The 26,036-nt window shown below is 50.2% G+C and overlaps 2 protein-coding genes across 2 annotated transcripts in view; both read left to right on the top strand.

Moving 5' to 3' along the window:
- Positions 1–5,085: 5,085 nt before the first annotated feature.
- On the top strand, positions 5,086–11,917 carry LOC116945978 (uromodulin-like). Its single transcript, XM_032960713.2, has 9 exons — positions 5,086–5,194; positions 6,219–6,291; positions 7,231–7,533; positions 8,097–8,326; positions 8,660–8,811; positions 9,219–9,485; positions 10,467–10,632; positions 10,936–11,062; positions 11,372–11,917. The coding sequence occupies exons 2-9, from the start codon at positions 6,228–6,230 to the stop codon at positions 11,614–11,616; spliced, it is 1,554 nt and encodes a 517-aa protein (XP_032816604.2). The 5' UTR covers positions 5,086–5,194; positions 6,219–6,227; the 3' UTR covers positions 11,617–11,917.
- Positions 11,918–19,180: 7,263 nt separating this feature from the next.
- The window catches only part of LOC116945979 (fatty acid 2-hydroxylase-like), a 37,604-nt gene continuing 30,748 nt past the window's right edge, over positions 19,181–26,036 (top strand). The window contains exon 1 of the mRNA XM_032960715.2: positions 19,181–19,993. Within this exon, the coding sequence (XP_032816606.2) occupies positions 19,553–19,993 (441 nt within the window). The 5' untranslated portion in view covers positions 19,181–19,552. The remainder of the gene's footprint in view (positions 19,994–26,036) is intronic.

Below are 26,036 nucleotides of genomic sequence, written 5' to 3'. Positions count from 1 at the left end.
GACGCTGTGGTTGTGTGGTTGTCGGTGCTCGCTGGCGTTGTGCAAACTCGCGCGTTCGCCCCGTGTATACAAACAAACGCGCGCACACGTACGCCTGCACAATGAATATCTTGCATTAGTAGCGTGCGCAAATTAAACCTTCAAGGATGTTGAGACGTGGGAAAGGTTTCTAGGTTCTCCTGGCTCCGTGCCGATGTGCTGTGAGGTGGAGGCGGTGGGTTCTAGGGGAGCTGCGACCGGTTGCTTCGTCTGGTTTTCACGTCTTTAATGGCGAAGAGTCCACCTTGGATGAAACTTCTGCACATGTAGCGAACCGCGCTAATCGGAAGCGCCTTGAGGCAAGATTGGTTAAGACGTTTAAATCCCAACGACAAAATGATCATAACCCAGCATGGGAGTGCGTGCTGGATAGAAATCGTATTAAACGATTTGCATCCAAGTGCAAACAATACAGGGGTTTTTCCCTAAAGGGTAGTAGATGCGTTCCAAAAAAAGTGCACAAGGATATTGCGTTGGACTGCAGTTTCCCAACATGCAATGCTCAACCGCTGTGTGGTGTGCCACATCCGACTATGGGCCCCCTTAATATATTGAAACTGCATTTTGGGTAATAATCGCTCAAGGGAGGGGGGGGGGGGCGAACCTCTGGTCTTGGGAACCCCATTTTGAATGTTCTAATTCGATCTTTCATTCAGAAGTCTTGCAGCGAATTGCCTCAACCCTGGTGTAGGAGAATGGACCCAAAACATGTTGCATACTTTTTAAGCCACTACAAGATAAACTTATCCGCACTCCACCTTTCTGTAGAAATCCCAAATCTGGGAGTTTGCTCGCTCTGTCTTTGTCAACCTTCCTCTTGGTTGTGGCTTTTTTTTTGTAGGTGAATAAAACGAACGAAATAAACTACCTGTGCATCTGTTGCGTATCTGTCCCTTGCGCGTGACAATGAGTTTATGTGTTCTTGTAAGTCACGTGGCCTGCGAGTGCATAATGTGTTCGACAGCGCTGCACAAATGAAACGTTGCGCCGATTGTTACGTTCATCGTCTTCTCAGCGGTCGGGCTTTTGTTTGAACTAGCAATGGTGAATTTTCCAAATGTGTATAGACATGAGACTTGGCTTTACACACATTTGTATTCTTAAGAGCAATTGGCGTCGGTGGCGAATGTAAGTAACAACCTAAAGATATTAGATTTGTCAAATATTCCGTTCTCGACGACGTGCCTTACCTAAACCAGATTGCGGTGCAAATGAGCGGCATTTACCAAACGTAGCACGTGCCAGATTTATTTCAGCATAAGCCACATCTTAAAACTAAACCGCTCGCAACGTTGCCCCGATATCGTCATTGAGGAAGCTAAGCAGGGGTTGATCCTGGATAGTGCTCTGACGTGATGCCGCTTCACTAAGACGCGTGGTCCAAAGGGCTGCGGGTCTGCACGAAGAGCAGCAAAGGGCAGTGCAGCAAAACTAACTGAACTCGACATCTGTCAACAACCCCTTAGCGGTGCCTACATTACAGACCTGTCAACTACTATACACCACTACTATACACTACTACATCTGTAAACCCCTTAGCATTGCCCTACCTTATTAAATACAAATTCAGATTTAAAGCTTTTGTGACTGCTAGGATCCATACTCTTTGGTTCTATTGGGTAAAGTCACGTAGGTATAAAATAACAAAAATCACGACGTTTCGGCCACAACACAAGCGGCCTTCATCAGGTGAAGGGACGAGACTGTTTGGAGGACAGCGCTGGAGTGAAAAAACGTCGTGATTTTTGTTTATTTTTTACCTACGTGACTTTACCCAATAGAACCAAAGAGTATGGATCCTGGCAGTCACGAAAGCTTTAAATCTAGAATTGATAACCTCTATGGGGAGGGCTTTCACCTATCTGTTAGAGCTTTTAACAGACAACGGGACAAGAAGTCACAGCTCATCGAGACGCTGACCTTCCTCAAAAGATGCGCTTTGTTTCTTCTCACACAGCTTAAAGGTCGTGATCTGAGCGTGGCTTTTTTTTCACTCCAGCGCTGTCCTCCAGACAGTCTCGTCCCTTCACCTGAAGAAGGCCACTTGTGTTGTGGCCGAAACGTCGTGATTTTTGTTATTTTATTTTTTACCTACGTGACTTTACCCAATAGAACCAAAGAGTACAAATTCAGACATTGCCCACCCCGTGTCCTTATATGTATCTCAACGTTTATCCGTTACTATACACTACACTATACACTACTATACACGACCCTATACACCACTATTACATACCTGTCAACCTCGTATCAGTGACGACCATATTACAGATCAATTCAGGCCGTATTGGTCAGCGTGCCCTTATAAATCTCAATGTTCATCCTACAAAGGCCCCAACACAAGGGAGAACACACAACGGCCGTACGCCGTATGGACCTGAACGTTTCGATTTCCCTGTATGGGTTGACGGGTATGTCCACGTGTCTCCTCCACGCCTGCTATCCGCGCTCACCACCACCGTGGTGATGCGTGGTCCAAGTCACCTCCACGACCACCGCGCGGCTGCGGCGGTTTAGCGCCACGAACCCGGCGACCCGAGTTCGATCCCCGCTCACGGCCAACATCGGTGACGATTATCTGAACGTCAGCCGGCGCGATGTGTAAACATCGGCATTCGGGGACAAAGGCGGCCGGGCGTGGTGTTGCTGTTCACCCACGCCCTCGTGTGCCACAATGTCTCTGCCTTCGATTGGTGCTCGCTCACAGCGCTTGCCCCGACAGTCTGTTAATGCTAGAGGGGAGGAATCCTTGTCTCCGTGCGTGTGCAGTCCGTAAACGACGCGCTGTGTGCACATTTGGCGAGCAGAATTCCGGTGCAGGTGAGCAAATGCATCGTGAGAGCACCATTTTTCACGGACGCCACTCGGATTTGGAAGACACATGCATCGTTACACGCGGCCCGTGCCAGCCGCTGGAGGTCGCTTACAAGTATGTACCGTGTGTGTTGAACTTCTTTCGCGCCGTACGTAGTCCACCGTCCTAATCGGTATACGCCACGCACGCGCACACAAACCATGACGGCAGCAGATGCGGATGGCACCTACCTCATGCACAAATGGACAATGAATGAAACTCTCCGGCCAGCCAGAGACTGCGGCTAATCACCCAGAACAGAACCATCGGAGGCGCGTGACGACTCAATGCCCCCATTCAAAAAAACAAGTACGAATGCAATTTTTATTTAAAGCTTTCGTGACTGCAGTAAATCATATTCTTAGCTCTTTCGGTAAAGTCACGTTGAAGGGAAACAATAAAATAATAAAATATATATAAAACAATAAAAATTCTCACGACGTTTCGACCATAACACAAATGACGACCGCTTGTGTTATGGTCGAAACGTCGTGAGAATTTTATATATATATAACAATACAAATTCTCACGACGTTTCGACCATAACACAAATGACGACCGTTTGTGTTATGGTCGAAACGTCGTGAGAATTTTTATTGTTTTAAATATATTATTATTTTATTGTTTCCCTTCAACGTGACTTTACTGAAAGAGCTAAGAATATGAAGTACGAATGAGTCGGCATCGTCACGGCGATGAGAACCACGGCGCTCCTCACGCAATCGTCCGGCTCATCATCAACCACCCCAAGGGGAAATCATGATTGTTATCATTATGGCTCTCCCACCTGATGACGGAGGCTTGTGTTGCTTCCGAAACGTCGTAATTTGATTAACTTTATTTTTTTGTTTTACCTACGTGACTTTACCGAAAGAACCAGAGAGTATGGGTCATTGCAGTCACGAAAACTTCAAATGTAGAAGAAATCATTATTGTTGTCGAGCGACAGGGTGGTCCAAATGTCTTGTGACCCCCCTCCCCCACCCACCCAAATTGTTTTCTCTAAAACTTTGTATGTTTTAAGTGAGATTAATTTAAAACATAAATGAACGTACAAAGGGGAAAAGATGTTAGGGGCCAATTAATTGAAGAGGGGGGGGGTCACAAGACATCTGGACCACCACGCTTAAATCATTACTTTCAAGTGGCTTCCTGCCTAGCTGCTAATGTATAAAGGGTTAGACGAGGTATAAATAGTATCTAACTGTAAGCGAACACTTTTTGTGCATTGTTTACACTCCGTTTTTTTTAATGGATGCTGTTTTTTATTCCTCAGTATAATGCCATCATGTTTGAGGCTGTATCTGCATTATCATTACAATGGCAGAACTAGTGTTTTTTTAAGAGATACAGCGTGGTATTTGATGGCAATCTATATTGAACTTAATTTTTGTTTATTAAAAAAAGAACATTTTCACACTGCGATTATGATTTGCTCGTCATTTTTATATTAAACTTATCTGTTATTGGTTATTATTGATGTATATTACTGTGACTTATTACGTTTTTCGAAGAAACGGCTTTGTTGTTTTTGTTGATGGAACCCGATTTAAGAGCTTTTTTTATTGTTTTAGATTTTAATTATTTTATTGTTTCCCTTCTACGTGACTTTACCGAAAGAACCAAGAATAACAATAATAATTTGATTCGAAAACGAGCATGGGCCGTCAGATGGATTTCGGCATCTCAAGATCGCGGAGAGATCGACATGGTGCTGTCGGTCATACGGGGATTGTTTGACTATACTTCACCGCGTTGGTCAGTGCCGAGTTTGATGAGGGTGGCAACGCAGACACCGATTGATGATATCACTCAGGCAAACTGACGTTAGCCGTGGGCCGGAACATTTCACTTTTCGGGGCTCCAACATTTCACTCACAGCTCGATGCGTGAATCGTCGCTCCCACATCTCCAGGGCAATTCCCCAAGCCGTGGTGGAGTCATCGCCGCCTGGACTTGCACGTGCGGCTCGACTGATGTGCGAATGAGCAAGTGAGTGGGTGGGTGATCGCGCATGCTTCGCAAACGGTGTGGCGCGCGTGCTGTCGCTTTGACAATAATTAGTGAAGATTTGGGAGGATGTCGAGACAGAAACCGTGGTAATTAAGCAAATTGGATGGGGGGGGGGTAATCAAACAATTTACTCGACTGATTTCCCCCCCCCCACCACCACCAATCACGCCACTACCATTGTCTCGGGATGGTATAAATGGTCGAGGTGCTCTGTGGTTGTCGTGTTGCAGCTTGCTCTGTAGTCTAGTTTTTGTTTTGTCTTTTTCGCGAGTGGGACCGGCTCGTGATGTAAGTATCGGCGCTCAGCGGGTTTCTTGTCGTTTTGTTTCCCGAACGTGTTTGCGAGATCGTTGATCGTGCGGGCTTCTTGTAGCGGTGGGTGAAGTACTGGATCGAGAAACGCATTTGGGGTTTGTTTGTTTTCGCTTTGGAGAGTGTAAGCGCGCTCGTGAGACCTTGCCTGGGACGTGTTCTCTTAAATGCCGGTTCTGTCGTGTTAAGGCTAATTGTCTGTGTATTGGCGAGGCTGTGGGGAAGTCTCCCATAGCTGGTAGCGTTTATTTGGCTTTAGTCACAAACGGGAATTGTCCTAGATGCTTAAGCGAGTCCTGTTTAAATTGTAGATTAGTTGGGGTGGGGGGGAGGTTCAAGCTGGGCTCTTCATCGGCATGAAGGGTGACTCGAGAGCCGATAGAACGGCGTTTTGACTAAACTCTGCCAATCTGCTTGGGGCTAAAGTGGGGATCTCTTCAGTCTCACCGTTCGTGTGCAACCGTTGCGTAGAGGTAATGTTTTCTTAGACAGGTGCATGTTGTGTAAAATACGCGTTTTCCTGGTATGTACTCAATCGCTACGAACGACTGAATTTAGACTTCAATTTCTTGGTTGTACTAAATCTACTTAATTTACTTCTGCATTAGTAGATTCGTGCACATCTGCTAAGCTTTTGTTCAACTCTGCCTGATTTAAGTGCCGTGTACAGACGAATGTAGGATTTTTTTTTGGGCAATATCTCCTTTGTAGCAGCGTTAACAACCTAGTAATGCCTTTCTCTAGTTCTATAAACATTATGTTATAAATCGCCCGTCCTCGCGGAGTTCATCCGAGCTTTGGAAGCTTGCACAAGCCTCCTGCTAGGTGGTGCCTTGTCGGAGTACCTGGCGATGCCAGACTACTTGGTCCAGCGGTCAGGTTGCCAGACGGTGGAACATGGATTATTGCGTGTATCTGTAACTTTAACATTCATGACGTGGCCTTTGTTGGGGCCGTTGTGTATAACCAGGTGTACGTTACCGTTTGCTTTTGTTTTCAGCTTTTCCTAATGGCGCCCGTAGCCCTTGCCCTGCTGTTCGCAGTTGCGTTTGCCACTGGAGCAAGTGCCCAAGGTAGGAAGACCTTTCATTGCTTGCACGAAACCTGAAGTCTCAACTTCTATCGTTTTCTAATTGAGAAAAAAAATTATCTACAGCCCAAGGTTGCTCGTTCAAGCATTCCAGCTTGATCTGAAATGTCTTGGCCACAGTAGTGAAATGTTAACTACTTCGCCTGGTATGCAGGAAGTCGTGGGTTCAATCGTGACCCAGACACCTGTGTTTCCATGTCCTCCCCGTGGTCGTGTGGATTTATTCTGGGTTTTCCCTCCGTATTTAGAATTTATGTACCTTTTTAGTTTTATTGCTATACAATTCAACCACAGCAAGCCACTGGGTTGACCGATCCTTTGTGGCCAAGTTTCCTTTAAGCAGCATTCGCTTATCGGCCCTTTCCTAGTAGGTCTAGTCCCTGGGTGCAAGTTTGATATTCATGCATTTCCCTTTGTGCATGATGACGCATAATGCTTGCATGCGACGGCCTATGTCTATTACTACGCGTTTGTCAGACGGGACTGTCCAATAAAATAGTTCCCGTAGAGGTAGGATGTGCATGTTCTTGCAAGTGCGTATTAATGATCGTTTACGCCACGAGGACCTGCTGACGGCCAATGAGCGAGTGCTCAACTTTGGAGCACCAATTATCCCACTTTCATAAATCGATCGTGAGCAAATGGTTAAAAAACAAATCCGCTATATCCACCGATAAATAATGAATTTGCTACGTCAGCTAATCGACAGTCCAAACCCTATAACCTTTTCATGAACGACTACATCAGTCAAGTCGCGTCAGTAATGGGGCTTGTATTACACATTCCAGCCGGGTCCAACTCGACCCGGATTTTGCGCACAACCAGAACGGCGTCTCGCGTTAAGCAGCGCTCCTGATGGTTAACCAAATGAACTCTAAACAGTTTACGTTTCATTTACCCTTGGCACGAACGCTGTCTACAGACGCTTTGCCAGCGGCAATAAATTCAACCGCGGCCACCCAACCCCTCGCTGCGACCAATTCTTCGACTGCCGCGTCTACCATCACCACGTCCCTGCCAACCACCGCCTTGGCCTCGTCCTCCACCGCGGTATCCGCCATTACTGCCGGGGTCACGAAGGGTGACCAGACCGCGAGACCCGTGCTGGACACGCATCCAGCTTGTCTCCCTGGCGTGTGCCAGAACGGAGGTCTGTGTGGCGTGACTCCGCAAGGCTCTTACGTCTGCACCTGCTTCCATGGCTACACGGGACGCAACTGCTCAGGTGTCTGGTCACGGTCAACATCAGCGACTATTCCGAGCCTTCGGTCGACACTGCCTTAAATTGAGTGCCTGGTGTACGGTGTATAAGCATCGCCACTGGGGAGACGAAGGCGGCTGGGCCTGGTTTTAGCCACCCACCCCCTCGAGTCCCTTTCTGGCGCCTTTATAGGTGTTCGCGAACAGCACTTGCCCTCAAAGTCTGCTACGGGCTGTACGGGGGGAGGAATGTCTTGTTTCCTTGGCCTAGTGGATGCTCTAACAGAATTTGCCACCAGCAATCCGTTAGTGCCACTGCGCTACGTAAGACCGTGGGTTCCTCCACTCGTGGTGGCTCTTAACCCGAAGCGCTACTTTGGCACGCCATGTCGATCCTCGTCTGTTCCATACTCTTTAAGCTAAACTCGTGTAAAAACCTGCTACGATTGTGGGGTGGGGGGGGGCCTGATGCTTCCACTTGTCTTGTCGGGGGCTGCATTGAAAGCCACCAGTAATCTCGCAGGTCCCTGCAAATGAAGACTGCTCCTAAACCGTGTCCAATGTTTGCTTCTCCGTTTGGCCACCCAGAGGTGTCCCTCCGTGTGGACTGCGGGGCGAGCGAGGTGAGCGCGTCCCTGGAGAACGACTTTCTCGCGTGGCACAACATCACGGCCACCACCGTGGTGCTGGCGCGCCACTCCTCCCTGGACGCGGTGCCCAGCGAGGCTTGCCTGGCTCGCAAGAGCGTCTCCCAGGGCGTAAGCCACCTCCTCATGAAGCAGACGCACGGCCGTGAGGAATGCGGTGCCAAGATGATGGTATGTAGCCACTCCCTACCCTTTCCCCCACGTCAGGGATTACCAAGCTGGCTACGAGATCCACGATTATGGTTTAAAAATAATTAACTCCTACTGTCTTTTTAAAAAGTACACTATAGCTGTACAAAGTGTCACGTGAGCAAAGCGTGGCTACTATCTCGGCACTTCGTGGATGTAAAAATGTAGCCAGGTTACACACCGTCACACCGATGTGGGTTTTTTTTAAAGTAATGTCTAAACGGTGCTTTTTGTTCAATGACTAAAGGTACTGAAATTGATCTTTCAAAAATCATCGCATCCAATGAGGCTCATTTCTACTCTTCCGTGTTGCAGGTGAACGACACCCACGTGAACATCGCATACCAGGTAATAATCGGGAACCGCTCTGACGTGATCGAGAGGATCTACTTTGTGCTGGACTTCTCCTGCGTGTATCCCCTGGAGGAGCGCGTGGCTTCAGACGTCGCTGTCACGAGCGCCCTCTTGTGAGTCGCACGGAACTTACCAACTCCCGTTCCCCGTGGGTGTCTCTCCTAACCGTGGGCTTGCGAAACGCGACAGCCTTGCCCTATGCACTACGATCGCCTGCAGTCTGCTGGACAATCCATCCGGAAAGTTGTGGCTTTCTTGGCCAGGTGCACTTCATGGCAGAGTCTGGCCGTCTGCCACTCGTTTGTCTTTTTGTGCATTGGTTTGTAAGAACTGCAGCCTCGATGCTGTTTTGGCAATTTTTCTACGTTGGTACATCATGGACCATTTTTGTATAAAAATAATAAGCTATGGAATGCGACCGTTTATGGCCTTGCTAGTAAAGTTGACCATGTCAGCAGACACAATTTATGTAAACAACCTACATGCAACACCAAACCATTCTTGATCTTTCTCGCGACAGGACATTCATCATCCCCGAGATGGATGGTGTCCTGCGGGTCGCCATGGCGCTCTACAGGAGCGCCAACTTCTCGCAGGCAGACAGGTACGCCGTCTCGCCCAGGCTGAGCTCCTTCGATCGAATTTACGTGCGGGTCTTCCTGCACATGCACTCGAAGGACAAGGAGACTGACGCCAAGGGCGATTTCAACCTCCTGCTTGTGAACTGCTGGTGCACGCCGAGTGACAACGCGTCTGACCCCATCAACCACAAGCTCTTCAACGACGGGTGAGGTCCCCCCCCCCTCAGCTCGCGTCGGGGCCAGCTTTTGGTGATCCTTGTTCTTGGGTTAAGGGGGGGGGAGTGCAGCGTGCCAAATTTACATATTTCCTTTTGTTACACGATGTGGTTTGGCCACTTGCCCGTCTGCTTTACAGCGCATGTGCTTAACCCACGCCTCTAGAGCTCCATAATAAAACGCCTAGGGTAATTTAGTCTACCCCATCATGCTGCCCAAACATCCCTTGTAAGATGGGCTCGCCTTTGCACCATAACCCTCGAGCTGCTGCTTAACTTTACCCACTTTCTACTGCTGCATGGACAGGCTCCCTGTTCCACTGGATCAACGCCTCTGACGTGATTACGCAGTTTCGGACAATTAACCCAAAAGCCATGTCCACCCACGTCCTAATAAACACTTTGGCTTAAAACCTGATACAATTATTGCGTAAAAAGGGCAGTTGATGGCTAGTATTAGGATTCCCTTCTGTACTGCCATCCTGACCCACTCTGTTATAACAATTTGTACAAACCAGGCTAGACTGCTCATTTAATGCAACCTATTGCATTATATTCTTGGCTCTTTCGGTAAAGTCATTATGTGCTTGCAGTTGGGCAAGGAGTCGGTAGCTGCAAATAAACTTGGCCCTTAGGCAAGGGGTTTTGGTGTGGTATCTACCATGCACACCTTGGCGACATTTTCTAAAGACATTCACTTGGCCTCTGGTTTACATCACGATTACCCCATCAATATTCTTCAAATATCTGCTAGACTTTCAACATGTTATTGGTGCAACCACTATCGCCTTGCTATTCTATTTTGTCAAGCAGTTCAGGGATGCGTCTATTAGCATTTGCCTCCCTTGCAGTGTCAATGGACTTTGTCAATTACCTCTAATTTCACACTTGTGCCTTTTTTTTTTAAATGTAACACTGGCTTGGCATTACACTGACCTGTAACTAAATATCTAAATCTGTTTGGCGAGGTAGATGTCCCTCGGACCAGACCGCCTACTTCCACAGCGTGAATGGCAATGACAGCCACGTGGACTTCAGCGTCCAGATGTTGAAGTTCATCGGCATCCAGTACCAGTTGGTCTACATCCACTGCTCTGTGCGTGTCTGCTTCAGCGTCAACAGCACTCAATGCGTCCCGGTGAGTCTGCAATCTGGCTTCATCACCCACAGATCTCTTACTGAGCAATTGGGTATAGTGGCGTTTGGATACACTGGCGCCGACTGGTTTGATGTGCAAGATGAACGTAACGCTTGACTTTCCCGTAAACCTTTTTGGACGTTACACATGCAAAGGTTTCCGCCCCCTGACTAGACTGTCACTAGCTCCGAGGGTTGTGAGTTGCTACAGATTTGTATTGCCGAACCCTTGTTGTGACCCAACCTCGCGTGCTCATATTAACCACCCTAATTGAGTGGCTGGGTGCCGCTTACGGCTCTGCAGGGATGTCAAGGCGGCAGGGTGAAGAGGCACACGAGGAAGGCCGACACGTTCGAGGGGGTGCTGTCCATCGGGCCCATGAGGATCGTTGACGATGAGGTGGAGATCGAAGTCACCCAGTCCACTCACGGTGAGGTCTCTCACTGCCACGTGGAATCTGTCCCAACGTTGCTCCGATTCCTTGGCAGTCCTTTTCTGCGACATTTTGACCCGCAAGTCTCATGCTTGGCTCGCCCATTTTAACCGCTTTTGAGTACCGAGTATATTAAATAACTTTATTCATCCTGACATGAAGCTCTTTCACAAATATCCAGTCGTCCGTGTGCTGCAGTGACTTGAAGATTTAACCAACATGGCACTTCCAAGGAATTTGTCTACTGGTTTTGAAGTGTAATTGACTTACGAATTTGTACCCCCCCCCCCCCCCCCCCCCCTCCAGGCCTCTCCACGCCCATCCTCGTTCCGCTGCTGCTCGTCGCCGCCTTTGCCGGGGCCCTCGTCTCGCTCGGCTGCTTCGTGGCAACGCGGAGAGGCACGCGGCAGTTGCGGGTGGCAGCGGACGACAACTTGGGAGGGCAACCACCCTCCTACGGGACTGCGTGTGGCCCACCGGGCAACCTCCTGTTGCCTGACGCATCCGTGACTGGCGAGACTCTGCCCAAGACGAAGATTGTTGTTTCATGAAACGAGTACTCGCTCGCGTGCTTCCATGCACGTCGCCCTAGATGTGTTTTTGTGTAATCTTGTGCTCCTTTTTGTGGCACCCTAGTGTGGCTTTGACTGGAATGAAAACTACTGATGAATTGATGTCTCTTTAAAAGAAAAAAATAAACTTGCAAGAAAAAATCTTTAGTATTTCCCTTTTTCGTATTGAAGCTTGCGTATTGCACTGCTAATGTTTTTTTATCAGCTGAGCCTAGTACAGCTCAAATATATTAACAGCCAGAGGTGATGCGCATCGACTAAAATGTTTCTAAGCCACCAATTGGTGTTTAAGTTTAGCTAGAGTTGAGAATACTTAATCTGCAGTACTAATTGGTGTGGGCATTTTCGAGCCCTAAGCTCCAACATGGAAATGCACAGGCCACTGAAAATGCAGACTGACTGACACAAGCTATGTTACTACGCTCCGCTGGAGACGCGCGCGCACAACACCGCCCAGAACGCCGAACTTTGAGTCCAACCTGCGAAACGCCACGAGAGTGCAGCACTGCCCCGTGCAGGTGGAGTCCAACCTGTGACGCCGCCTCTCGCGCGCCTGCGTCTCGCGTTTCACTACGCCCAGGGCAAGGGCAGTTGTACGGATGGAGACGGGACCGCGGTGTTCCTGGTGTGACAGGTTCTTCTACAGCCAGGGGCTAAGGAGGGGGACCACGAGGTGTAATGGCAAAGGGTTTTTTTTTTTTTTTGCAATGGAGAAGACTGCTAAAGCGGAGTCGACTAGGCGAAGCTAATGTTAGCTCAGACACTTGAGCAGCCAGTCGCCAATGGGTTGCTGCCCGGTGACAGTGTTTTAGACAACGCCGAATGTCTTGTGCAGCTGTGGTCAAAGCATAGCCGTCGCACGACTGAGGGGGGGGGGGGCACCTGTTGCCCAAATCTGGTTGTTTCTCCCATCGGTAGGTAACCTGGGATGGGAGCTTCCCATCGAGTTGGATGCGGGTCCCACGATCGACTGGCGTTGCGTGCTCTAAGCCAATCCGTTCTTCGAACGTGGCTTTGCAACAAGCCTGTTAGCATTGTTGGCTGTCGTTCCTCACCGACTGCAATAACCACTGCCCTTTCTGTTGGATGTGTCAACGTAATCTGCTGTCCGTGATTTGATCTTGTTGGTCGAAGGTGGGGAGTTTAGAAATGAGCGATGGTTTTGTGGTGCAATGGATTGTTGCGCTGCCCATCGCCTAACCCCGCAGCAGCCTATAACACCTGTTGTGTTAATGTGTCGCCCATCCAAGCAATGGCCAGGCTCCATTGTGTTACCTGACCTAGATTGGGTGCATTCTTGGAAAATTGGTGCTCTGCACCCCGAGTGCATTGTGGCTTCAACCTCCCCCCCCCCCCCCCACCTATGCTCCCTACAAGGCTCTCCCCACACCCGTTTACTTTATGTTCGCACGGCGGCTGATGTACATTGAGAGACCAAACAAACGCAATTTGAATTGCCGAACGAACACGGGTGAAATGACGTGGTGCGCTCAAACTATTGAACGACAAAGTGGGCTTTGGTGTGGGACACGTCCACTCGAATTGCGATTGTGGTCGATACCAACGTCGGTGGCAGCCAAGGAATGGAATCTCTCTCGCTCATCCAACCGCTTTCCAGGCGCGATATCCGCCAAGATCATAGACAAGTTTGGGGGTGAGTTTGGTCTCGTGGCGTGTGCAGTGTTGCCCAACGAGGAATGACCCGGTGAGGCGTAACGCCACTGCCCAGTTGTGTTACCCCCACCCTCTTCCGGCATTGTTTTTTTTTTGCTACAGCTAAGGGTGTTTGCGTGTGGTCGTTTGTAACAATGATTGGTTGTCACGGTGAGCTGTATTTGGCTTGCAACTTTGTTTTTAATACTAAGCAAACAAGACCGGATGGGGTTTGTCCTCGTCGTGATGACATTGGCACATGCACAATCCTAGGCAGGTTTGTGGCTGGCTGGCATCGCCTTGCCGGGTGACGGGTCGCGTGGTTCGACAGGTGTCATGGGCCACGTTGAGGGAAGCCGAGGGCAGTGCAGCAAGATTAACGCGCTGCACTATGCTGCCCCACTTTCACCAGCCCACGCTGACCAGCGTGGTGAAGTTTGTTCAAATGTATCCACCCCCACAACTCGCCACGCAATACTGGGAGGTCATCCTCCAACAGCGGCGGTGGCATGCACTTTACAATGAACACAAAGGAAACGTCGGTGTAACGTTGTTAAACGTACTCTTTGGTTCTTTCGGTAAAGTCACGTTGGTAGAAAAATAAAATAAGTAATATATCACGCCCTTTCGATCGCAACACAAGGGGTTGTCCTCAGGCGGAAAAAATAATCCAGCAGTCATAAATAACCTCTTATTGTTACAGCTCTCTCGCTGGTTCAGCAGTTCCTCTGCTGGATTTTTTTTATGCCTGAGGACGACCGCTTGTGTTGCGATCGAAACGTCGTGATTTATTATTATTTTATTATTATTTTCTACCTACGTGACTTTACCGAAAGATCCGAAGAGTATGGATTCTTGCAGTCGCGAAAGCTTCAAATCAAGGTTGTTAAACGTCTCGCACGCACAATAGGTATTTGGAAGATGACCAACTTTCCGCACGCGATTTGGACACGTGACCCTCCGTCACTCCCTGCAGTGCTGGCAGCCGTCCAGGCAGCAAAACTTTCGAAATAATGTCTGATGACATTTTTTCATATTTAGTTGACATGGATACGTGAAGGACGAATTGTCCGTTTATGAATGTTGTTATTTACGTCCTCCAACAACGACCCTTGCAGTTATTTAAGACACTTGCGCCGTTCTTTCCAACTGCCGGCGGATCGAATCCTATCGACTACCTCTGGAATAAATGTCCAACTGCGATACATCACACCGCCTGCCAACACGGTACAGTCATAATAGCGCGTGTATCACGTCTGTATGTACCTATGTTAAACTTCTTTCGCACCGTATGTAGCTAACTGTGCTAATCGGAGATGCGGGGTGGGGAGAACAGCAAACACACCCAAAAAGGCCGTAATTTTATCTAGAGTCCACCTGAATCATGGATTGGGGGAATCGACGCGTTTACAGTCGGTTCCTGTGCCGCATCGCGAGCTCCACCTGTCCCTGCAGGTACACGCGTCACAAGCTCCACCTGTCCCTACAGGTACACGTGTCACAAGTTCCACCTGTCCCTGCAGGTACACGCGTCACAAGCTCCACCTGTCCCTACAGGTACACGTGTCACAAGTTCCACCTGTCCCTACAGGTACACACGTCACAAGTTCCACTTGTCCCTGCAGGTACACGCGTCACAAGCTCCACCTGTCCCTACAGGTACACGTGTCACAAGCTCCACCTGTCCCTACAGGTAAACGTGTCACAAGCTCCACCTGTCCCTGCAGGTACACGTGTCACAAGCTCCACCTGTCCCTACAGGTACACGTGTCACAAGCTCCACCTGTCCCTACAGGTACACGCGTCGCGAGCTCCACCTGTCCCTACAGGTACACGTGTCGCGAGCTCCACCTGTCCCTACAGGTACACGTGTCACAAGCTCCACCTGTCCCTACAGGTACACGTGTCACAAGCTCCACCTGTCCCTGCAGGTACACGTGTCACAAGCTCCACCTGTCCCTACAGGTACACGTGTCACAAGCTCCACCTGTCCCTACAGGTACACGCGTCGCGAGCTCCACCTGTCCCTACAGGTACACGCGTCGCGAGCTGCACCTGTCCCTACAGGTACACGCGTCGGGAGATTCGCTGAGCACGTGACTCGAGTTGTCATCGGGCTGGGTTCGGGGTTCGGCACGCGCCCCGCCGTGAGTGACTCCGTCTTGGGCAATGGCTCCTTTGGCGTCACGCTCTATTTTTGCAATGAGCATTCTGTGCGGAGACGATGGTAATCCGTTCACATTGGATGCCGTATCGATGACGCTGTAAACATCAGGTGATGTTCAGGTGGGCTGTTGAGGGGCGTCGCGGTGGCGAGGAGATGTTAACTCCATCGCTTGGTACGCAGGAGGTCCTGTGTTTGGATCCCGATCCTAACCCAGACGCCCGCTGTATATTTGGAGTTTACGTGTCTGTCTCCCCGTGACCGCGTGGATATTTCTCCGGGTCCTCCGGTTTTTCTCCCGACGCGTGTACCTTTGTTTAGAGTGTGTGGCTACTATACATTTCCATGTGACAAGCCACTTCGTTGAGTTATCATTCATGCCCGCTTCTGAAAACGAGCTATATTTCTCTGTGGGCCTTACCTGGTAAAAAAAAAACTTCACTCTATTACCGCCTTTTTGATGATCCACTGCTGAATGTGGGCAATGGTTGTTTGACGAAACTTCACCAATCTGGTCAGTAAGGGCCGGGCGAGGAGGCATGCGCGGTTCTGATATAACCGGCCATCAATGTTAGCCGTGGCCTGGGATTGAACTCAGCTCGTCGGGTTCATGGCGCACCGCTCCCCCTGGGGTATTGATGTTACGGATCGCTTTCAGGATGTATGCAAATGTAGTCAACGTTTCTTTTTTCGGGTTTCAGCAGAAACAAACCTCATTGAAGTATAGAACCGAACTTCGAGTATCATTGGGCGAGCGGTGGCGCAGTGATTAGCACACCGCGCTATGGGCATTTCTAAGATGCCCGTGGCGTCGTTCGCAAGAGAGCCGGCTACAGCGTCACCGTTCACACGTGAAAAATTACTCGAAAATCACTCAGTTGGGTTTGACGTGTGGCAATCATCGTCCGCCTACGGCGAACAATAAAGCAGAGGTGCCGCCGGGAAAAGAGTGAGATGCAGCGAGGCTTTGCTGGTTAAATACGCGTTAGACAGTTCTGACCATCGTGGTGAAGTATGGTTAAACTACCTCCCATGGCTGACATGGTGTGTGTGTAGGTCTTCATTTTCACGTACAGACCCATCATAGACTCACGTAGGGACCCATCATAGACTCACATAGAGACCCATCATAGACTCACAAAGAGACCCATCATAGATTCACATAGAGATTAATCATAGAATCACATAGAGACTCATCATAGACTCACATTGAGACTCATCATAAACTCACATAGAGACTCATCATAGACTCACATAGAGACTCATCATACACTCACATAGAGACTCATCATAAACTCACATAGAGACTCATCATAGACTCACATAGAGACTCATCATAGACTCACATAGAGACCCATCATAGATTCACATAGAGATTAATCATAAACTCACATAGAGACTCATCATAGACTCACATAGAGACTCATCATAGACTCACATAGAGACTCATCATAGACTCACATAGAGACCCATCATAGCCTCACGTAGAGACCCATCATAGACTCACATAGAGACTCATCATAGACTCACATAGAGACTCATCATAGACTCACATAGAGACTCATCATAGACTCACATAGAGACTCATCATAGACTCACATAGAGACCCATCAAAGACTCACATAGAGACTCATCATAGACTCACATAGAGACTCATCATACACTCATGCAGAGACTCATCATAGACTCACATAGAGACTCATGATAGACTCACATAGAGACTCATCATAGACTCACATAGAGACTCATCATAGACTCACATTGAGACTCATCATAGACTCACATAGAGACTCATCATAGACTCACATAGAGACTCATCATAGACTCACATAGAGACTCATCATAGATTCACATAGAGACTCATCATAGACTCACGTAGAAACCCATCATAGACTCACGTAGATACTCATCATAGACTCACGCAGAGACTCATCATAGACTCACATTGAGACTCATCATAGACTCAGATAGAGACCCATCATAGACTCACATAGAGACTCATCATAGACTCACATAGAGACCCATCATAGACTCACATATAGTCTCATCATACACTCACATAGAGACTCATCATAGACTCACATAGAAACTCATCATAGACTCACATAGAGACTCATCATAGACTCACATAGAGACCCATCATAGACTCACATAGAGACCCATCATAGACTCACATAGAGACTCATGATAGACTCACATAGAGATTAATCATAGACTCACATAGAGACCCATCATAGACTCACGTAGAGACCCATCATAGACTCACGTAGAGCCTCATCATAGACTCACATAGAGACTCATCATAGACTCACGCAGAGACTCATCATAGACTCACATAGAGGCTCATCATAGACTCACATAGAAACTCATCATAGACTCACATAGAGACCCATCATAGACTCACATAGAGACCCATCATAAACTCACATAGAGGCCCATCATAGACTCACATAGAGACCCATCATAGACTCACATAGAGACTCATCATAGACTCACATAGAGACCCATCATAAACTCACATAGAGACCCATCATAGACTCACATAGAGACTCATCATAGACTCACATAGAGACTCATCATAGACTCACATAGAGACTCATCATAGACTCACATATAGACTCATCATACACTTACATAGAGACTCATCATAGACTCACATAGAGACTCATCATACACTTACATAGAGACTCATCATAGACTCACATAGAGACTCATCATCGACTCACATAGAGACTCATCATAAACTCACATAGAGACCCATCATAGACTCACATACAGACTCATCATAGACTCACATAGAGACTCATCATAGACTCACATAGAGACTCATCATAGACTCACATACAGACTCATCATAGACTAACATAGAGACTCATCATAGACTCACATTTAGACTCATCATAGACTCACATAGAGACTCATCATAGACTCACATATCGAGGGAGGCTCGTAGGCTACGTCTGCGCGTGGTTATGGTGGCAATGTGTTCAGGAGTTCTCACAGCTGTCGACCCTAAAACAGTTCCCTACCGTATTACCTTATTGGCCACTCCGTGCCTCTTATAATTCTCAACGTTCATCCTACAAAGTCCCATCACAAGAGAGAAACACAAACAAATAGACATGTTTTTGTTACTCAATTTCCCTATACAAGAATACGGGGTAAATCGTACGGCTTGACCGGTGTAAGTTCTACATCCCAACGAGGAGGTCTGCTGGCCACGAGATCGCTTCCCGAGAGTAGAGTTCGTGTCGTTTTGATATTGCTCTGTTGAACCGGTTTACTGTGTGGTCCATATTGAATGGCATCACAGTTCTGGGGATGTGTGCATGTACGCGTGTTGAACTTCTTTGGCGCACCGTACGTAGCCAACCGTGATAGCCGGAAGTCATTGTGCCAGTCCACTGCGGGTTGGGAAACTAGGAAGACGGGGCGGGGGGGAGAGTTACGCAAAGACTGGTTCAGACATCACGTGCCACTGATGTAAGCCGTGGCCGGCAGGTGAAGTCTCGTAATGATGCCGCCGGGCTCCAAGCTCAGTGCGCTGATGACGCGATAAGCGAGCAGCACCGCCTCATTGGGTTCACCGTGTGGCAATGCGCCCCTTAGCAATGCTATTCGCATTGCCGAGCAGACGACCCAGCTGGCTGCGTGGGGCGTGGAAGTCGCGGCGTTATGAATGAGAGCTGACGTCAGGAGTTGCCAACCCAATCCGCTCTGTGTGCGTCTGTGGAAACCCGCGGAGCGCGTGCCTATAAATGGGAATGCGTCACACGGTGCTCCGGTCAGTGTGGGTTACACGAAGTGAGCGAGCGAGTTACCGGAAGACAACCCCATCGGACAACTTTGATACAACAGCAAAAATACATTTTAAAGAAATATATTACATTAATATATTTACTTTTAAAAAATATATATATATATAGAACCTAATGCCTACCGCATGAGCGTTGAACACTTGTACAAAAATACCCAATTGTATTTTTGTCTACTGTGTGCAGCCAGCCACAGCGAGGAAGCAAGCAAGCAAGCAACAGCAGTCACACGTTGTAGACAATTGCCAATTGTGTGCTTGTTAAAAGAAAGCCAAGCGGAGCCATGCAAATCGAACAAGGGCAGCAGCAGGGTGCCCGCGCAGAAGACTACGGGCAGCAGCAGCAGCAGCTCATCGGAGGGGAGTTCGCCTCGCCTGCCTGCAAGCGATTCACGTTGGCCGAGTTGGAGGCGCACAGCTCGGAGGAGTCGTGCTGGGTCGTCCACGCGGGCCGCGTGTTCGACGTCACTCGCTTCGTGCGCATTCACCCCGGCGGCGAGGCCGTGATCGTGACGCGCGGAGGCACCGACCTGGGTCGCCTGCTGTCGGGTCCTCCTCACCGCCACAGCAGCAACGCTTACAGGTGGCTGGAGCAGTATTGCATCGGGGAGCTGGACACGCGGCTGGGAGAGGAGCTGGATGGAGGTTCACAGCAGCAGGAGGAGCAGCAACGGCAGCGGGCAGATGCGTCGGTGGTGACGCCGCCCGGGTCAGAGTGTGCCGAGGTGGGTTTGCGGCGCATCGAACAAATCACTAACACTTCTGTTTGCGCGTACGTGTGTTGAACTCCTTCGCACCGTAAGTAGCCAACCGTGCTAATCGGAGGTGCGGGGGAACACACATCGAACTAACACACAAAGGGCACTTCGAAAGAAATACGTTTTCAATCTAGACGATTTAAAAGTGCAACGCTCCGGTGGCTTCCTAATATCGGACGAAAGAGCGTTCCAGAAGGGCCGCTAAAAGCGCCTCTGCGGTGACCGCCCTCGTTCGATGGCCAGCAGCCAAACGCCGCTGCTGCGCGGATGACGGGAAAACGTCTCTTTGGGAAGCGAAGTGACAGCGATGTGAAGGAGGAGGCGTATTGTCAGCCGCATTCATTAAGCCACAAGTGAATTCACGAGTCCCCGCGTTGTAACTCGGAGCGTAATTTGCTCACTCGATACTTTTCCGGAAAGCTGCTATAGTCGGGCTGGACTGTCTCGGCTGGGCTCGCGGTGGTGATCCTCGGCGAAAGGCAACGGCTCGCTGCCAGACGCCAAGCTTGCCGCTCTATCGTTGTGCTTCATTTGCCTCCGATCCCGTGAACAGGTTAAGTACTAAATGAGGCGAGACGGGGTGTGGGGGGCGACTAAAAATAATGTGTCGGAGCAGGCGCGCGGTTCGGGGCTGTTCGGGCTGTGGGCAGCGGTGTGTAAGGCGTCGTGCAAGATTTGAGCGCTTGGCAAGTTGATTAATTTCCACGATTCGGCGTGGCTAGCCACTGTATTCCATTCAACGGCATCCAGTGGCTGGAGAGTAAACTAAAGACGTCTATGCTTGGAACCTAAATTTAGCTAATGGCTAAATTTGAGTTTAAAAATGTATATCACACTCCAACATCGCTGTTGGAGTTAAAACATGCATTTGAAACTCAAACAGCGGCGTTTTAATGCCATGAAATACAGAAACACGGTATATTGAGGCAAATCATTATTTGTTTGATTATTTTGGTGTATTTTTTTTTATTTAAATGTCTCCATATAGTCAATGAGATTATGAATCTCACTAGGCACTAACGGAATTAAAGCCACCTTCATTTAACCGTCTCCTACAGTTTTGCAGTCCCATGCAATATGCTTGTTGGATGGCTGGAGCGCTTAAAAAAACACACACCACGTTCACCATTAACACTCATCAACCATTTAGCAGCCCCTGAAATTCATCTTAATTATTGACGCTTCCGTAACATTTAATGGGGGGGGGGGCGATTTACCCGCTACGAAGTTAATCAGAGCCCGTGAACAATTGACGCGGAATGTTAAACAAACGATGAGCAGGTGCTCAAACACGAGTGAAGAAGAGGCGCGTGCTTGGTTATTACGCCGAGGGGACGCAGCAAGACGGACACGTGCATCAGAGAACACGCGCGCGCGCACACACGCGACCTAGGGGAGGCCCAGAACCGGTTCAGATAATCGTCACTGGTGTTGGCCGTGAGCCGGAATCGAACACGGGTTGCCAGGTTCAGAGCGGAGCGCGCTAACCGCCACACTAACGCTCCCCACACACACGACAACGTGCACACACACACACAACACGAGAAGACACACACACACAACAACAACAACAACCGCCATTCGCCACTAAGTGGCGGTGACGTCACCACGACGCTTGTGCCAGGCCATGTGCACCTTGAGGCCACGTGAAGTGTCGAACGCCCGCGGGCAGGAGGTCACGGGGCAGAACCAGGTGCCACGGGTCGACTGAATGAGATGACTGAGATGACTGGCTGATGCACCACCTGTGGCCCCTACTGTGCCAACCTGCTGTGCTTGAGCCACCCGGCGCTCCGCTCGTTGTTGTGAGCGTCGCTCCTCCGCCCTCCGTTGTTGTTGGAGGGCGACTACCTCCAACTGCCTAGTAGCGTCCTTCACGTGCCTCCTCCACAGAGGCCGATCTTGATACCGCTGGTACCAGTCATCGGCAAGTCCACTCAGCTCCACGTCCTCTTGTACCACATCACTCCATCTCTTCTCTAGCCCATGCTGCGCCCGTTTAGCCCCCTCGATCCGGCCGAACAAAAGCTGTTTCGGCATGCGGTGGCTGGGCATGTGGGCTACATGACCCAGCCAACGCAGCCTTGCCTGCCGGAGGCGCTCACCGATGGGACCTTGCCCAGATCTTTCAAAGATTTGTGAGCTCCTCACACAATCCAGCCTGGCTAAACCCAGGATGGATCGTAGGCAGGCCAGCCTAAATGTTTCTAACTGGCGAAGATGTTCCATTAGGGGGGGTCCACGTTTTGCAAGCATAGAGAAGGGAGGGAATGACCGTGGCCGAGAAGACCTGAAGCTTAGTGCGGAGCGACAGACCAGGTAGCTTCCACACAGCATTACGCAACCGATGAAAAGATATTGCCGCTCGATTGATTCGGAGTGAGACCTCTGCTGTTAAACTGGAGCCGGTCATAAGCACACTGCCCAGGTATGGGAAACTCTCCACTCTCTCCACAACTGCCCCATCACCGATTGGGAGTTGTGGGGGTGGAGTGTCCGATGGTACAAAATACCCAGGCAGGTGCTTAGTTTTGGTGGGGCTGATGGTAAGGCCCCATCTCTTAGTGGCACGCTCCAGTCTCAGCAGCAACGTCTCCAACTCCTCCTCTGAATGAGCAGCTATTACCACATCATCGGCATACATAACGTGGTTGAGCAATAGGGAGCCATCCCTTGACCGCACCCGGGCATCGATCAGCCTCCCATTATATCTGTACCATATGGAGATTCCCCCGGTACAGCTATTGAAGGCTTCACGAACTACGTGGTCAAAATAGATGTTAAATAATGTGGGAGCCAGAGGACATCCCTGTCGCACCCCAAGGTGTACAGGGAATCGCTCGGACTCCCCGCCACGTAGTTTTACCCGGGCCCGCTCACCATCATGAAGGTCCTTAATGATCGTGAGTAGAGGGTCAGGTACTCCAAAAGCACGAAGAACAACCCAGAGCCCAGGCCTTCTGATGGTATCATAGGCCTTGACCAGGTCAATAAAGCAGAGATGTAGGTCTTGCTGGAATTCCCTACACCTCTGCTGTAGCAGACGGACAGAAAATATGGCATCTGTGCAGGACCGCCCTTTCCTGAAACCGCATTGGGGCTCCACAAGCCTCTCCTCAGCGTGCCTGGCAAGGCGATGTTGAATAATCCTTGCCAGGACCTTTCCCGGCACACTGAGGAGTGAGATGCCCCTGTAGTTGTTACAGTCTGTGCGGTCCCCCTTCTTAAAGAGGGCGACCACCAGGGCATCCTTCCAATCCTGCGGAACCCATCCAGTGGTCCAGACTGTTGTTATGATGTCATATAGGGCAGTCTGTGCACAAACGCCACCCTCCCTCAGCATTTCGCTTGGGAGACCATCTCTGCCTGCTGCCTTTCCTGGTCTTAGACTCCGGATCGCCTTCAGCACTTCCTCAACAGATGGCACTTCAGCCAGCCACTCACATGGGGTGACTTCTTCCAATATTTGAGGCACCGCAGCCTCAGCAGGGTCATCCTCACTTTGTCCCACGATGTTTTCCTGGCTGAGGGATTTTCCGTCCCCCATGACCTCACAGAAATGCTCAGCAAATCTGCAAACCTGTTCCTGGGGGTCGGAAATTGGATCACCGTTTTTTCCCCTAATGATGGTAATAGGTGTGGCGCTGCAGGTTACTTTTTTGATGGAGTTAAATAGAGATTTGTGATCGCGGGCCACTGAGGCAGACTCCATCTCCTCAGCAACCCGCGACCACCACCCATCCTTGCAGCGCCTCACGGCTCTCCAAACCTCCGAGCGAAGGCTGTGGTAAGCCTCCTCATTCTCTGACGTGGGATTCTGTAGCCGATGACAGTGGGCCTGTCGCTTTTTCTCAACCATCCTCAACACCTCCTCTGTCAGCCAGGGTCTCTGGGGAGGTCTGGACCACGTACCCAAAGCAGCCATTGCAGCTGCATGAGTCACAGTCCTAAACCTCGCCCATTTACCCTCGACATCAGGAGGAGTTGGGGACGATGCCAATCCCAGCCACAGGAGATGATGGAATTCTCGCTTGCAACTTTCATCAGATAACTAAGACCAGGCCACTTTAGGTTGGAATGGGGTCCTGGGTGTACACCCACCACCGGAGCGGGAGAATGGCAGGCGCATCTTACAGATGACTAGTCGATGGTCAGAGGGCAGATCAGCTCCACGGTAGGTCCTGGTGTTAAGGACATGGGCTCGCATCCGCTGGTCCGTCACTATGCAGTCCAGCAGATGTTCTTGCTTGCACCCGGCATGCATCCATGATGTTGTGTGGATGCGCCGATGCCGGAACAGCGTGTTGGTAATTACAAACCCATGGGGTGCACACAAATCTAGCAGCCTCCTACCGTTGTTATTGAGCTGATCTGGCCCATGCCCTCCAATCACTCCAGAACAGGTGCCAGCATCATGACCAACTCGGGCATTGAAGTCACCCAACAAGATGACTCTATCCCGAGGGGCCACTTTAGCCAGCGCCTGTGACAGGAGGTCATAGAAGGCATCTGACTCATCGGCTTTGCCTGCACCCCTCCACGGATGTTCGTCTTTGGTGGGGGCATAAGTAACCACGACCACCACTCCTCGCCTTCGGTTGATGGGAAGGCGATCCCAAAGTAGCCTGGGGTTTACAGCTTTCCACACCTTACCGCCACGCTCCCACGCCCCCTTCATTATTTTGTTCAAAAGAAGAGCCACACCCTGTTGTTTGGCAGTCTGCTGCCCCGAGTAGAGGACTGTCCACCCCTCATGGTGGCAGGAGCCACACACACGCACGCACACGCGCACACACGCACGCACGCACGCGCACACGCACACACCCGCACGCACATACATACACGTACACACACGCACGCACGGTTCGGGAGGTTTCCACTGTCGGGGGAGATCAACGTGACGTGGGTAAGACGTTGATGTCGCAAGTTGTGTCGCGGTAAGCGCGCCGCGCTACGAGACTCCCACGAGTTCAAGTCCCCGCTCACCACGGCCATCACCGGTGACGATTATTTGAAACGGTCCTGGGCCTCCCCTGGGTCGACTCAGTCTCAAATGAGCACCTGGTGCGATGCGTGAACGTCGTCACTGGGGAGACAAAAGCGGCAAGGCGTGGTGCTGGCCACCCACCCACTCGCGTGCCGCGCCGGCCTTCGTAGGTGCTCGATTACAGCACTTGCCCTGACGGTCTGCTCAGGCTATAGGGGGGACCTTTGTCGCAATTTTCGGGCACGACCGACGTGAGAGTGGCAGCCAAAATGAGGAAACTCGCTCGCTCGGAAGTACTGTACCCTGCCAGAGATGACGATATCACAAAACACCAACTAGGGTGCCAGGAGGCGCCGGCGTGAGAGGCGGCAACGGCTTTGTTGAAGGCCTTCATCGAGCAGTGGATAGATCATGGCTGCTGCTGCTGATGATGATGATGTTCAACAGACAACAAATATTGTGGAACGTACGCCAACGTTTCGGCACTGGGTGAAGCCAGTGAACACGTGGTGCATTTTCAATGGAGGGGGAGTTATAATTCTCATTGCCCTGGCCACCTCGGACGACAGCCGAGTGTCGTGATGCGGGCGACTGCGGATTGCCACCACTGTCGCCTGAGACCAAGGGGGCAAGGCGACCCCTGGCGCACGTGTGACGACCACGCCACTTTGTCCCCTCGGCAGGTCACGAGTTTGTGCGGCTGTGACCGTCTCGTCTTGGGGGGTGGGGGTGGAGGGTGGAGGTCAAAGTTGCGGTGGAAAGAAGAGGGGTGTGGAGCGGACGCGCGGGGGGGGGGGGGTGTGACACGCACCCCGTGTCACGCGCTCCTTATTTGTGTCGAACCTGCGCACACTTGCAATATAAATCTATCGAATGGTTGAAGGAGATAACGATTATCATCGCGGTCAGGGTTGTCGCCGCTGTCAGCCGGTAAAGCACAGAAGTCACGGTTCGATGCCTGAGCGCGGTCGCCTGGGAAGTGGAGTTGAGTGTCCATGCGATGTTGCTGGTGACAAGAGTGTG

The sequence above is a fragment of the Petromyzon marinus genome, chromosome 25 (genome assembly GCF_048934315.1).
Source record: "Petromyzon marinus isolate PM22_M1 ecotype Great Lakes invasive population chromosome 25, UKy_Petmar_22M1.pri1.0, whole genome shotgun sequence".
Taxonomy (NCBI): domain Eukaryota; kingdom Metazoa; phylum Chordata; class Hyperoartia; order Petromyzontiformes; family Petromyzontidae; genus Petromyzon; species Petromyzon marinus.
The sequence above is the reverse complement of the archived record's forward strand: the minus strand, read 5'-3'. Positions and strand labels throughout refer to the sequence as shown.